This window comes from Arabidopsis lyrata, assembly GCF_000004255.2.
Source record: "Arabidopsis lyrata subsp. lyrata unplaced genomic scaffold ARALYscaffold_2, whole genome shotgun sequence".
Lineage (NCBI taxonomy): Eukaryota > Viridiplantae > Streptophyta > Magnoliopsida > Brassicales > Brassicaceae > Arabidopsis > Arabidopsis lyrata.
In genome coordinates this window covers 17,587,091-17,601,291 of record NW_003302554.1, presented here as the reverse complement: position 1 = coordinate 17,601,291, position 14,201 = coordinate 17,587,091, and the positions used below count along the sequence as shown (strand labels likewise).

Here is a 14,201-nt window from a genome sequence, read left to right as displayed (position 1 = left end):
AATAGATAATCACAAAAATCATTGTTTTCTTATTCGTTTCGATGATGAACAGTATTTCCGACGACAATAATAATGTTATTTTTACTGTTAGAACTACACTGTTTATCCTGTTATTATTTTTGTTAGCGCTCACAAATAACTGAGGGTAGTTTTGGTATTAATTGGGTCAAAGGAAAGAGAACTAATAAAAAAATATGCATGTATAAATTTTTAATTTTTCAGTCTTCTATGCATATCAATTAATATAGTCCTAAAATAAAATAGTCAACTGTTTCATTGTTACGTTTTTTTTTTCTTATTTCTTTTTCATGAAAAGAACAAATAAAGGGCAACATTTAGGAATAGTATAAATGGAGGCTTAAGCTTTCCATAACCTTCACAACTAAATCAGATTACAAAACAGAGCCTTTTGTCTAAAAACACATCTCTCTTTCTCTCTTTGTGGATCTGAAATGGCGATTCCTGTTATCGATTTCTCCAAGCTCAATGGTGAAGAAAGGGAGAAGACACTGTCTGAAATAGCTAGAGCTTGTGAAGAATGGGGATTTTTTCAGGTTCGGATCTAAATTACAAAAAACAGAACACACACTCTCTCTCTCTTCTCTCTGTTTTTATGGGCTTATGTGTGTATGTGTTTGTGTAGCTGGTGAACCATGGTATTCCATTGGAGCTTCTGAATAAGGTGAAGAAACTGAGCTCAGATTGCTACAAAACAGAGAGAGAAGAAGCATTCAAGACCTCTAATCCCGTGAAGTTGCTCAACGAATTGGTTCAAAAGAACTCTGGCGAGAAACTCGAAAACGTTGACTGGGAAGATGTCTTCACTCTCTTGGACCATAACCAAAACGAATGGCCATCCAACACTTGTGGCCTCAAGTAAACATTTTCTCTTTAAACTAATCAAAAATCTTTCAAACCCATTTTCAAAAATCTCAACTTTATGTTTTTCTACTTGTATGTAAAAACAGAGAGACGATGGGGGAATACAGAGAAGAAGTGAGGAAGCTAGCGAGCAAAATGATGGAAGTGATGGATGAGAATTTGGGTTTGCCTAAAGGTTACATTAAGAAAGCTTTCAATGAAGGAATGGAAGATGGAGAAGAGACAGCTTTCTTTGGGACTAAAGTCAGCCATTACCCACCTTGTCCTCATCCTGAGCTCGTCAATGGCCTTCGAGCTCATACTGATGCAGGAGGAGTCGTTTTGTTGTTCCAAGACGATGAATATGATGGCCTTCAAGTCTTGAAAGACGGCGAGTGGATCGATGTTCAGCCTCTACCTAACGCCATTGTTATCAACACTGGTGATCAGATTGAAGTTCTTAGCAACGGAAGGTAATTATCAATAATCTTTTACCAACCAATACACTAATCTTGACTTGATCCGCAAATGGCGGTTATTTTTAAACTCGGGTGGTGATACTGACACAACACTAGTACAAAATTAATACAAATTTTTGAGTATAAGGTTTTAACTAAAATGGATTTGGCAGGTACAAGAGCGCGTGGCACAGGGTGTTGGCGAGGGAGGAAGGAAACCGAAGGTCTATAGCTTCCTTCTACAACCCGTCGTACAAGGCGGCGATTGGGCCAGCCGCGGTGGCGGAAAAGGAAGGAAGTGAGAAGAAGTATCCAAAGTTTGTGTTTGGAGATTATATGGATGTCTATGCAAACCAGAAGTTCATGCCTAAGGAGCCTCGTTTTCTAGCTGTAAAGTCTCTCTAAATGTTGTACTCTTTTTTAATTTTTATTTTACAGTATTATCACTGTTTTATCTACCCCCCACATTATGTATTTTCTCTTAAGTTATAAATGCCAAATTATATAGTTAAAAATTTGGCATCTGTTCTTCTGGCTTTATGATGTACACACTATTGTTTTTTTTTGTTTTTCCATGTGATGTATGAATCTTTGTTGTGACCTATGTTCTTAGTTTTTGAATACGAATGTGTGTACCTTTTTCTTTTGTCTCTTGTGGATGACTAAAAATTAGAGGAAAAAACGTCACATAAATCCATAACCTAGCAGCAAAAACGGTAACCACTGTCTGCATCATTCTCGTAAACTTCATAAAAGTTTCTTAATCTAAAAAAACTGTGATCTACATATGAATATGATCAATGACTTTGATGTGGCTGTTGTTTCTTTAATGGATGGTTTTGCAACATTACATTGGACTTCTCATCAATACAGTCGCACATGTTTGATGTTTCTGTCTCAACGAGCACCTCACCCTGTCTCTTTATGTTAAGCTGCTTCGTGTTCTAACTCTGTCTATAAGCATCTGCCTTCCTGAAAGATCTTCCTCGTAACCAACAACCTGCAAAATTTCTTGTAATGTATAAGTAACTCCACAATTTTAGGTTGTAGAAACGCAGATTCAATAATGGAATCTCCAAGGTATAATATAATCAAAGCAAGAGTTATATATAACCTGTGATTCTGTCTGCGTCTCACTAAAGTTTCCGTAAGTGCCTGTAGTTACATCTCCTGGAGGACTGCCCATGTCATCATTCTTTTGGACCCTGAAAAACACATCAGAGTTTGGTAGGCAAGCATGAATTCATATACGAGCCGCATTAAGATTTGAGACAGTCTTTTCTTAAATCCATTGCACATTATTAATTTGCTCACACTCCCTACGTACAGCATAGTGTTGGATATATTCCAGTCATGATAGTATTATACTTATTATAAGGCAATTTCAAGTAATAGCTATAGATTGGGAATTCAAACAAGATAAAAAAGATTTTGAGGCATATAGACCTAAGCAAACTTGTGTACGTCAAGTTCTTAATGATTCGAGGCATTTGAGGTTGAAAACCAATAATATCTGCAAAATGCGGATTTGCGTTTAATGAATGTACGTACCTGTTTATCCAGTGTCTAGACAGGCCAGTGACACAGTGATTCCCGGTGTTGTATTGTTCACTAGTTGAAAAATGCTGTTTTATCATCAAGGAGTCAAACAATGCCAAATATTGATTACTCAGGAAAAAAAAAAGATTGAATGAGCACATAAACTTTAAGGATACAGTCTTTTCTGAAATCATCCCAGGAGACTTCTGATCTTGAATCTAAACAAAAGACCAGAAGGTGAATACGGAGAAAAGATGACTTGGATTAAATAATTGGAGAAAGAAGAAAATAGTACTCACTTTACTAGTCTGCTCTAACAGATCCTCAATAGTATCAGCCACATCTGGAACTTCACGACCACTTCCTACATCATATCCAGACACAATGCCTTCTCCAGAATGCGAAGGGCGATCACAACTGCTTGGAAGTTCTCTCACAGGATACACATTATTTTCTTGACCATCTCTCAAAAGTTTTGCCTTCTTAGACGGAAAAGCCTGTTCCTTTCCAATTTCTCCAAGTCTGTTATTTAATGCACCTTTACCGCAACCGCTTTTGCCAGCAAAACTTTGATTTTTTTCCCTGTCTTCAGAGTGACTTACAAGTAGAGACACATTGTCCCTTGAGGCCATTGGCACAAACTGTGTATGAAAATGACTTGCGAAGCCAGACCCTGCTTCTTGAGTGGTTGATTCCTTTGGATGGAAGTTATCTGGACAAACAACTTGATTCTATACATAAGAAATACAAAAAGGACTATCCGTTAAATTTAAAGATCCGATGTCAAAGAGACTATGTCAAAGATATAGAATCTCTGGAGGCCCACCTGTCTAACACATTCACAAAGCCAGTCAGGTGTCACGGAAACTATTCCCCAATTGGAAGCTGTCTCATACTTATGTCCGTCTGCAGAGATGCATAGCAAGTGCGTCACTTTCCTGGTCAGTTTTTTCACATATTTTGCTCCAAGAACAACACACAAATTTTTCAGGAGTGGTATATCCTTCTCTTTATGTTGGGAACTACATATGCAAAGGCTTTCGAATCCAGGCAAAGGTGTCTGGCAGGGAAGAGGTGAGTAGAGGATATGACTACTAACAGCAAGTAAACAACCAACCTACATCATCAAGATAACAACTTAGACAATAAGCCAAGATGAAGCATATAAAAGGATATAAACGCATATAGTAGAAACTAGTAACTAGACGATAATAGATATAAATCAATTTTCATGAAAAGATAATGTAGATATAAAAGGTTTAACTGGATGATGGTATGGCATTTGGACACCGAGTACAATGATACGATTATTGGCTTTTGATATTTTTATTAAAATTATAATTATGGTGTTTTTAGGTCGGTTTGTAAGGGTCTATATAAGGACCCTCTTGTGCTAATGAGAATTTCAACCTCCAACAATTAACCCAATTCTCTAGAAAGAGACTTGGGTTAAAGGGAAAGTTTTGCTTAAATGATCTCTCTTTTACTTTTAACAAAGACTACGAGTTCAAAGAAGAAACCTTTGGCTTGTATCATACAACTGGTAAATCACAGATGAACGCTGAGAAGAATAATACCTCTAAACAATATCGAACCCAATGACTTGAGACATAGATAGTTTGGGTAGTCCCGGCACTTCGGAACCCACCATGGCATTCAATAGTAAAACGTGCATTATTTATCAAAGGATCATTTACCACCTCTCCCCCTCCTTGATTGACCCATTCCACGATGTCTGGTCGCTGCACAATTTGGTAACACATCAATCAATATACCTCGGAGATGCATTTTCAGACAAGAAACTAGTGCAAGACAAGGAAATCCGATTCTTTGATAACCACATACCCTATCTTCAGGAAAAGAATGCGAGAAACAAAATGTCTCCCCCTTAAATACCGATGACTTTCTTTCTTGCTTGTTCTGACCACTGAATTCACATTGAGTACTCTGTTGTTCTTCGCTTTTACTAGTTACAAGGGAAATAAGTGTTTCTTTTTGCTTGGGTGATACTATTTTTCTTCCTGTATGAATCTCATCTTTCCTGCCAAATTCCTGCATTGCTTCTTTGTTCTTTCCCAGCAAAGTTGCTGTCCCATTTGAGACATTAATACTCCTTGAAGACGAATCATATGCCATGGTCTGACCGCTAGTATGTTTACTCTGTTCCGTACTTGACATCCCTACAAATGATCCCTTGGTCAAGCATGCAGAATCTGCACAAAAACAAGTCAGTTAGAAAGTGTAATACTTGATGCATCTTGGATAGATGACATGTATCCGAGACCGAGATCATTAAAATTAGTTAAATGAGATAACAGCAGACCTCTTGGAAGAATCAAGTGGTTAGCAGTATATATTTTATGAACGGGAATTTCTTTTTTCTCACGATCACAATCTTCAAGCCAGCTGGGTATGACTACTTGAATGACACCAGAGGCTGCAACACTCCTCGCTTCTCTTTTCTCACTGTAAAGGAATATTCTATGTAGAGATCATAATGTTACAGAGAATATGCTTAGAGAGACCCAACTAACAGAATATGATCAATGCTACAAGAGAAAAAAGGAAAAAGCTGATAGAGCAAAAACAATCACTCTGGCAGTGCAAAGATTGTGTTTACCTCTCAGAAGGAGTTCCAACAACAATATGAGTCATTCTTTCGTTAAGCAGCATATACCGGGATCCACCACCTCTGCGGACCAACTTAGCAAGTTTACGCATTTCAGAAGCTTCAAAACCAAGCAAGAAAATTCTACAATCTGATAAGTACAAGTCATTGTCTTCGGATTCTGAATCCCTAGCAGTACAACCATCAATATTTTGCTCTTGCGGCCTTGTAGTTGGGCCTCCACTTGGTTCTTTAACATCGGTACTGGGATTCGTAGAAGTGGAAAAAACATTTTGTGAACCAGAAGCTTCTATATCTGAGTCTCTAGACTGAGCACAAGAAGCATATGAATCTGCCGCAGACGCAGTTGCAACCGAAGGAAACTTTTCTTGACCATTATGGACCCCCAAATCTTGCACCCCTCTTGTCAAGGGTATGGAACTGAGAACAGGATATAACTCTTCATTGAGACACACTGCGCATAACAAGGTGACATATCAGTATTGAATGAATCTGTTAACTTATAGAGAGCCAATATACTGATCAGTAAGAGAATGTATAAAATGCAGAATCACCAAACGTCACCTTTTCTATCGATGGACTGCTGAAACCATTTCCGTGTGACAATTTGAATGTGACCCCATTTTCGAGCAACTTTGTATTTGTCACCTTCAGCAGCGTATGCAATGTCAAGGAATCAATTTTCACTAAAGTCCAAATAACGAAATCTCAAACTTTAGTGCACAGGAACTTGGAATTTTTAAGGCATCTACATATCAACCACGTAATGGTTATAGTCACATAACTTTAGAGAACCCGATTATCAATCCTTGATTACTGCTAATTTATCAGCACAACTGAATGCGCACAGAAAATCAACATATGACCTAGGATTAGCAAATTTTTAAAATTTGTTTCAAAGGATATATCAGCGATCAAATGTGTACAACTCTTTGTTAGCTCAGCAGAGTAGTTCCCTCCATATTCTGAAATTACCTTCTCCATTCCCTTGCGCTCATCTGATAATAAATCACTGATTAACTGTCAACAAAGAACCTAATTCGCATATGTTGAATATACCGGTTTTCTAACCTGCTGGAATTCTTGTGACACAAATTGTCAATCCAGAAAAAGGAGGAATCTTATATGGTTCCTGGGGAACCACACGGTGCTCATTCCAACACCGATGTAACCAATTCAGTGTAACGATTGGCTTCTTATTCAGAGCCCACTGCAAGTTAAAATAAGATATATTTATCAGTCCCAATGAAATAGGCATAACTGATTTTGAACAGCTTCCTCATGAACCTCATCAGTTCACTCTGCTCTAGGATATAATATGTAATGATAAGTCAGTAGAGGCACGAGGCTGACTAAAAATAATTTCAGAAAACAACGGCGTTTTTCACTCTGAGAAGTAAACCTGCATTAGCCTAAGTTTTATTTACATCATCCAGCTACCATCTAAAAATGAACAAAGCAGAACCCGTCAATAGGGGGATGACAACAACCTATATTTTGAGGCCTTCATTAGGGGCTAATTACATATTTCCTTACGCGAAAAGGCCTCTCTTCTTCTAATGTAGGCACTATGTACTGCTGGAAAAATGTAATACTCAAATGCACCGAGCAAAAGATCAACAGCCACTTCTATGATTCTATCTAATTTTAATTTACCAGCATCGACAGAGAAAAATTCATCTTTGTGCAAATTGGGGTAAAGCTAAATGAACTGAAAAACACTTTTAGTTTACCTAACATAATTTGAATAATCTTCTGAGATGCATGATGGAAAACAGCGGTATTGATATGTTATTAAAGCAAAGGTGAAACTGATAAGAAGCCAGTTATATAATCTACAGATGTGAACCTTCAGAAGGTAAAAGAATAATGATCGCAATCTTTGAACAATAGACCTTGTACTTGGCAGCCAAGACATTTTTCACAATGACGAAGTTGACATCAGAAGAAGCTTTGGAAAGTAAAACGCCCCCCATGGAAGTAACCAACTCCTTGATCATGGCCTTCAAAAGAATTGCAATCAATCAGTTAAGAGGGATGAGTCCTTCAGAGTAACTGAGAAACAATTCTGTAAACATAAATCATTTTTTGATCTACATGCTTCTTACACTCTAAAAACACATTTCCACTACATAAAAGAGAGAGGTCAATTTTTTCTTTTAACAGAAAAAAAAAACAAACCATAAACCAAAAATTTCCCAAATTTGTTTAGTTGCGCAATGGAAAACAAAGAGACACAAGTATTCAATACTATGGTATATGCACGATATTAATCTCATAATCGATAGCTGAACCAACAACATACAACCATTCCCATGGACATTACAGTAAAAGGGGACTAAACGAATCCTAATAAACTAAAAAAGATATCTATTACACAGACAAAAAGAAGTACCTTCTCATCTATCAGAAAACCAGAAGCAAGAACTTTCAGACCATCCATAGCTAGGCAACAAGTGAACCCCCCTTGTGGCAGTGGTCTACCCTCTTTCGCACAGGAGAGAGCACATTGCGGACCTGCCACGCAATAAACATAAATCCTATTAAGAAAATTCACAGACACAGATTCAATTGGTTTTATTAAGTGACAAGAAATATAAGATAAATCTTATCTCACCAATTAAGTTACAACCCTTGGCTTTAAGATCCTTAAATTTCTCCTGTAAAACCCCAAAGAGATGGCAATAAGATCAGATTGTTGAAGGAAATAAGCAATTGCAGGTATTTAGAAGAAGGAACATTTCGCACATGATCGGGAGATGCGATGACATGGAAATCGGAGGGACCGCTCCGAGAGGGGTCGCAGCAGAGGAAGATTTCGGCACCGTTAAGCTTGAAAGCATCGAGAAGTGTGTCGAAAACTTCAGGAGGTACCAGATTCCGAGACATAAACACATTTGCCCCTCTGAACAGTTGCGTCGTCTTCATCGCCGCCGGAAAACCTAACTACGCACTTCTCGACTTTGTAAGAGCTTCACGGCTTTATCGGAGAAACTTGAAACTCCAGAATCGTCGGAAGAAGGCGGATATTCGAACCTTGTAGCATAACACGAGATTCGGAGTCAAGCTCTGGATTTGAGGTCAGTGAATCGGCGTGGTAACTGGTAAGAGAACGCGGGAATTTTCAGTGCGCTTTTTTTTCTTTTGTCGACCAGTCCAGTGAGCTTAATTTCACATACACATGTTAATTCCTTTTTTAGGGCTTTTTATTCTATTACTATTATGACTCCCTATTGGGCCGACAACAAATTTAGACCCATTTAAAAATAGGCTACATGTGTTGGTTATTTATTCTTATGTAAAAATATCCAAAGAAAACCGAGCTTCTCTTGCTTTGTTTTTTTTTTTTCCTCAAACCGAGCTTCTCTTTAAATCTTTAATTTGTACAGAGGAGAAAGGACTTCGTCTTCTACGTAAGAAACGGCTAGAGAATCATAACTAGGCGCAAAAATTAGAAGCCAAACTATAGCTACGAAGAACAAAGGCACGGCTAGAGCCAGACTTTGACTAAAAAAACTAAGCTGGAGTACCTAACTTGGCAGCTTCAGGTCTGGAGGAGTCTGTGTTTGTGCCTTGGCCTGTTCATGTACTTGTGCCTGTTTATGTGCCTTGGACTGTGGATGTACCTGTGCCTGTTTATGTGCCTTGGACTGTGGATGTGTCTGCTGCTTCAGGGCCAGAACGAGAGGTTTCTCTGCGGGCAGCTGAGTTTCTTCTACAGCTGGTTCTGTCTTTCTTCTGACTGTCTTTCCTTCTGCTGCAGGGTTGCTTAAGCTCGAGGTTCCCTTTAGTTTCTCATTTTGCTGCTTTGACCTTTCACAGGACGAATCTGCTGCAGCTTCACAGTCCACTAAGGACGTGGTAGTTGCACTTAGGACAACACTCGCTTTAACTCCAACACCTGAAGCCTTGTCGGGATAAGTAGTACCCTCTGATTTTGGCACCAATTGTGTCTCTTTCTTCTTTGCTATCTTCGTTTGATCCTAAAACAAAATACAAGGTGAGGAATGATAAAAATGAGCAAAATGTGCAAGTTCACATCCAAAAGTTAGAAAGTTAGAAACAAAACAAACAGCTATGGCGTAAAAAAAGCTGAGAATTTCTCAAATACCATCTCCTTCCCAAGGTTTCCTTTCAATGCTCTCCGCCTTTCCTTTTCCCGGCAAATGGCACGCCTGATCTCATGATTGTCCACTAACCTATTTGGCCAGAGTTCAGCTAGCTGGAGCAAGAATAAATCCAAAAGAAAATTAATCAGGAAGAATATTTTTGAATGGATCTAGTCTAATTTGAGTAAACAATCTTGAATTTTAGGCAAGGTCTAGTCTAATGTTTTTGAATGGATCTGGAAAGCAAATAGACAACGAATGGCAAAATATAAGGGATGGAGAGGAACTTACATCTGAATAAAGCTTTCTGATCTGTGGACCTGAATGTTCATCCATTCCCTAGTATTACCAAAAACAGAGCAAAAATTATGTTGACACTTACAGTTCTGCATCTAACTAGTTGGAAAACCTTTATGTAAGGTTATGGAAAATCTTAATTACCTCAACAAACACGTCATATAGATCACACAATTTTTCCTCCAGCGCCACATCCATGACAAACTTCTTCACAGGAGGCTTTCCAAGAGAGCCAACATCCTGAAAATCGTCTGATGTTCCAGCTTCTTGACTTGTTTCCTGTGAGACAATTTCTCATTATCAGAGAGAACTCTGAGTTTGGTGCATTCATTGAAAGAAGAGGTTTAATTAAATCTAACAATAAAGACAAGAACAAAAGTATCTACGCAAAATACCAGATACGACATCCTTTTGAAAATCAGATCAATGAAACTAATAGAGTAGAAGGGAGAGAACCTGGGATTCCATAAATGGAACTTGTGTTTTTAACATCTCAATTATTTCATTCTTGATCCGCTGAAACCTAGTATCCTTTTCTCGATTTGCAGTGACGCTCGAATCAATCATGATTTTCAAGTTCCTCTGTAACAATAACCATTACTAAACGGTAAGAGCTTGAACTCCTTCACTAATAAATACATATCTTGTTAGCTCTTTCTGGAATGGAAGAGCTTTCACCTTAAATAAAAAAAAATCTAAATAATTTAATGCCTCAGTAAGAATCACAACTCCATTCCGATAACAAGTCTCGGTATGCAGGAGATAGAGATGAATACCTTAAGTGATCTAATCTGTATTAGATGACCGACAATGCTCATGAGACGATTGATTAACTCTCCTGATATATCTCCTTGGCTCGCATGCTTCAAGAAAAGAAAATTGCTACTCTTCTTCATACCTCTGAAAGATTATTAAAGTATATATATATATATATATACATATTTACAAACAGAAGAGTTTGATTACCGCGATTCTAGCAACTTTAGCAAGATTCAATTTTACATCTCCTGGCAATCCCCTCTTCACTGCTTGGGAAGAGATATCGGCATCTTGATTCTCAGTTACAGCAGGAGGCCTTGCTGCAATAAATTGGATATTATAGTTTACTTATTGGTATTTAGCTTCTCATGCATGTAGAGAAAACCGACAGTTGAAACTCACATTCAGCGACCACCTTCTCCAATTCCCTGATGGCTTTCTCAAGTGTCGAGGATTTAGGCCTGCCATTCGAATCGCCTTTTTTCTGAATAGAGAAAGGTAAAGAGCAGTCTAATGTAAATACCATGGGGATATGCTAGAATAAACCATGAAAGCAAATATTAGCCAGAAAGATCAACCCAGAGTCGAGATGAAAACTAAAGTACAGAACAACGTTGAATGGGTGTCAGCCGCATAGCATGACACATAGATGCCATCCAATACGTGAACTCTCCTAATTAAATGCTACTATCTTCACAATTACAGATTATTTCTACAGTCTCAAAGATTAGAAAAGCATCACTCTTGGAGATGTAGAAGATGAAAGAGCCCCAAATACATGCTTACTTCAAATTCCACACTAACTAAAATGAGGAATCTTATAAACTTTAGATAGCTGGAAAGTACTTACAGATATTTGAACAGATTTTTTGCTTTCCGTTGCAATGTCCAGGTCAGGTATGCCATTGTTAACTTGCTGACGAACTACTGCTGATTTTGCCGAATCATTTGGCCGAGATATTCCGGGAAGGGAATTAGATTGTTCATTTTTGCTTGTGCACTTCAGATGAAGGGGGAAAGACGATCCAGCTGCCTTTGATTTCGGACTCGTGGCATTCATTGGCTGATGATTCGCTTTATCAGTATGCTTCACATTTTCCAAAACTAAGGAATCATTGCCATTTTGAGCTTTCAAAGGGGAAAACGAATCTTGCACTGTCTTTGAATCATTGGAAATTTTCTTCGAAGAGGGCCCAGGAGCAGCTGATTGATCCTGGACTTTCACATTCAAATAATCAATTGTCTGGAATGGAACTCTAAAATAGATTCAAAAAGTTATTTGCAAGTAATGTACCTTTCCCCCAGCCGTCTTAGCCATTTTGGCTTGTTTTCTGGATACATCAACAACGTCGCCACAAGGTTTTGCTGACTCCTTCCTTCGCCTCTTCTTTGGTTGCTGCTGGTTTGATGTAGCTGAAGGTTCACTGTTGTAGAAAGGGATCACAATTCAGATAAACTGGTAAAAAAGTGGTAAATGGAAGATAACCTATTCATAGGGAAACAGAGAAACCTGAATCCTATTTATAATCAGAGACCACAACGATACAAAACAGTCATTGCATTTTGACAATAACCTAGATATGTTAGCAGAGAAGTAGCAAGATTATCAAGAAAACTGTATCAAATATGCAATGTTTTTGCATAAACCTAATTAGAGGGAAAAGAATGGTGATACCAAATATATTTTCAAATACTTATGCTGCCCATAGCCTATTCTCCACAACATATCACCAAATGAAAACTGACAAACCTGCCATAGAGTAATGTGACAACATACAACAAAAAGAGGACAAAAAACTTACATTCGTTCTAACTTTCCTCTATTGACAAAAAATCCATCATGTTTTATTGGCGAATTATCAACTTCAAAATACTCATCCTGCAATGGAAAAAAAAGAAAGAAGGATGTCTCAGCTATCAAGATACACTTTGATCACATAAGAAAGCCATATGGAGGACATCTATACTAACCAATTCAGCATCATCGATAAATGAATCTTCAGTGTCATAGTCGTCATCGTCAGGAGCCCCATCTAACTCTTCCCCATCACTACCGTCTTTACCCTGAAATTTATTTTATGAAGTATACGCTAATCAGAAATATGTTGAAGAAGCAGTGCTAATGCATGGTATGAAAAATGTTACGAGTAAGAAATCAAACATTCATCTTACTTGTTCAGATAATCAATAGAAACAATGGTAAGAAAAATAGGGAAACGTACCATATAAAGTCTCTCAATCTTTGCTATAACGGAGTTAAGACGATTAGGATGAGGTTGATTCACCATTTCATTTTCTGTTTGTGCCCCCTGCATTCGGTATATCGCTAAATCATTAGACAATGATCAATATCCACATTGTATGCATATGAAAAATATAAACAAGAAAGCCACAAACAGCTCCTATTTCCTTCAAATAAAAAAAAGAAACCATCATCATTATGCGGTCTAGCCAATTCTTTTGACCAAGAAGATGTGAATTAAACTTAAAAGAGTACATCATAACCCTTCGAGTACTCATACATGTACAGTAAAAATGGCTACTATCGGAACCAAAGTCCTTTCTAGATAAATCACAATTGATGGCATAATCACGATGTTGCAACAATGTAACCAGATCACATATCTAAACCGCAAGTCAAATTACTGACCGAGACTAGACAATCAAATCACACTATACATACAGCTTTAGTTTTGTTTCAGTTTCAAGAGTTAGTTTATTGAAACCCTAACTCGAAACTCAATGTCAAGGAGAAATATCCCAATTCAGCTCCCGGAATGATACAAGACAAAAATTGGTCTAATAGAGGCAGAGGAATGAATACGTGAATATAATCAGAGTATATGCATGTAGCAGCTAAGAACTCACCGGTGCAAGGCGAAAGTCGAGGTTAGGGTTAGCATTAGGAGGCCGTTCGGGGGCCGAAGCGAACAAGCCGTTTTCCTTGCAAGCCTCGTCCATAAGCTTCTTCCACGACACGTGCGTGGTCTCCTCTTGAAGGAGTTCAACTTTAAGTAATTTCCGATCACCGGCAGTCAATATCGCTGACGAGATTTTACACGACTCGCCGAAAGTTGGACCGTCATCGGTTGGGAGCTTTGGTTCGTCCTCCATTAGTGAATTGGGTCGGGTCGGGTCAGAGTTAGACTCTGTGGAGACCCGGATCGGAGAGGACGTGACTCTGGACAAGAATCAAAGGAGTGGGGAATCTTGATGAGAGGAGGAGAGATTGCAACTGAGAGGATGATTTTTGTTAGAACGTTGTGCGCGGGATAGCCAGCAATGACGCTGGCTGCTTCGTAAGCTTTTTTTTTCTCTTTTTTTTTTTTTCCTCCTCCTCGTGAACAGGTTTTAATTTATTACTATTTATTTTTCTGTCTCTAGAATTTTTTTCTTTTTCTAGTAGCAATAATATGCAGGATTCGAATGCAAATTAAATGTAAACAACCATATTTACGTTTCAAATCACTTTTTAAGAGAAAAATAGTATATTGAAAAAATGTCTTTTTTCAAAAGTGATTAATACAAAATTAAGTTTTTTTGTCTATA

General features: G+C 38.0%; 3 protein-coding genes across 5 annotated transcripts; 1 reads left to right on the top strand and 2 right to left on the bottom strand.

The window, feature by feature from the left end:
• Positions 1-370: 370 nt before the first annotated feature.
• LOC9323742 (1-aminocyclopropane-1-carboxylate oxidase 5) lies at positions 371-1,958 on the top strand. Its single transcript, XM_021034844.1, has 4 exons — positions 371-554; positions 644-876; positions 969-1,334; positions 1,493-1,958. The coding sequence occupies exons 1-4, from the start codon at positions 453-455 to the stop codon at positions 1,722-1,724; spliced, it is 933 nt and encodes a 310-aa protein (XP_020890503.1). The 5' UTR covers positions 371-452; the 3' UTR covers positions 1,725-1,958.
• Positions 1,959-1,993: 35 nt separating this feature from the next.
• On the bottom strand, positions 1,994-8,723 carry LOC9323741 (DNA topoisomerase 2-binding protein 1-A). Of its 3 annotated transcripts, XM_021034841.1 has the most exons (17): positions 8,236-8,723; positions 8,105-8,147; positions 7,883-8,004; positions 7,383-7,490; positions 6,559-6,697; positions 6,394-6,485; positions 6,052-6,145; positions 5,479-5,941; positions 5,182-5,324; positions 4,704-5,071; positions 4,436-4,600; positions 3,685-3,975; positions 3,158-3,589; positions 3,035-3,076; positions 2,871-2,944; positions 2,434-2,524; positions 1,994-2,319 (listed from the first exon to the last, which is right to left on the bottom strand). In XM_021034841.1, exons 1-17 carry the CDS (start codon positions 8,413-8,415, stop codon positions 2,242-2,244), a joined length of 2,925 nt encoding a protein of 974 aa, XP_020890500.1. In that variant the 5' UTR covers positions 8,416-8,723; the 3' UTR covers positions 1,994-2,241. The 3 variants fall into 3 exon arrangements, with proteins under 3 accessions (XP_020890500.1, XP_020890499.1, XP_020890501.1); XM_021034840.1 differs by having other exon boundaries at positions 2,871-3,076; positions 8,236-8,678; XM_021034842.1 differs by lacking the exons at positions 8,105-8,147; positions 8,236-8,723 and having other exon boundaries at positions 2,009-2,319; positions 7,337-7,490; positions 7,883-7,973.
• A 101-nt stretch (positions 8,724-8,824) lies between these two features.
• Positions 8,825-13,978, bottom strand: LOC9325200 (ubinuclein-1). The gene is made up of 14 exons (XM_021034843.1): positions 13,521-13,978; positions 12,875-12,961; positions 12,624-12,716; positions 12,455-12,531; positions 11,947-12,076; positions 11,503-11,865; positions 11,055-11,136; positions 10,860-10,972; positions 10,670-10,756; positions 10,350-10,475; positions 10,038-10,172; positions 9,888-9,935; positions 9,599-9,709; positions 8,825-9,470 (listed from the first exon to the last, which is right to left on the bottom strand). Exons 1-14 carry the CDS (start codon positions 13,764-13,766, stop codon positions 9,018-9,020), a joined length of 2,151 nt encoding a protein of 716 aa, XP_020890502.1. The 5' UTR covers positions 13,767-13,978; the 3' UTR covers positions 8,825-9,017.
• Positions 13,979-14,201: the final 223 nt, after the last annotated feature.

Coding starts and splice junctions, on each gene's coding strand:
- LOC9323742 (XM_021034844.1), top strand. CDS start 453: ATGGCGATTCCTGTTATCGATTTCTCCAAGCTCAATGGTGAAGAAAGG. Junction 555..643: donor AAGAATGGGGATTTTTTCAG/GTTCGGATCTAA, acceptor GTGTTTGTGTAG/CTGGTGAACCATGGTATTCC. Junction 877..968: donor TCCAACACTTGTGGCCTCAA/GTAAACATTTTC, acceptor ATGTAAAAACAG/AGAGACGATGGGGGAATACA.
- LOC9323741 (XM_021034840.1), bottom strand. CDS start 8,415: ATGAAGACGACGCAACTGTTCAGAGGGGCAAATGTGTTTATGTCTCGG. Junction 5,942..6,051: donor GCAGTCCATCGATAGAAAAG/GTGACGTTTGGT, acceptor TGTTATGCGCAG/TGTGTCTCAATGAAGAGTTA. Junction 3,590..3,684: donor TTTGTGAATGTGTTAGACAG/GTGGGCCTCCAG, acceptor TCTTATGTATAG/AATCAAGTTGTTTGTCCAGA.
- LOC9325200 (XM_021034843.1), bottom strand. CDS start 13,766: ATGGAGGACGAACCAAAGCTCCCAACCGATGACGGTCCAACTTTCGGC. Junction 10,973..11,054: donor GGAGAAGGTGGTCGCTGAAT/GTGAGTTTCAAC, acceptor AATTTATTGCAG/CAAGGCCTCCTGCTGTAACT. Junction 9,936..10,037: donor TATATGACGTGTTTGTTGAG/GTAATTAAGATT, acceptor TGGTAATACTAG/GGAATGGATGAACATTCAGG.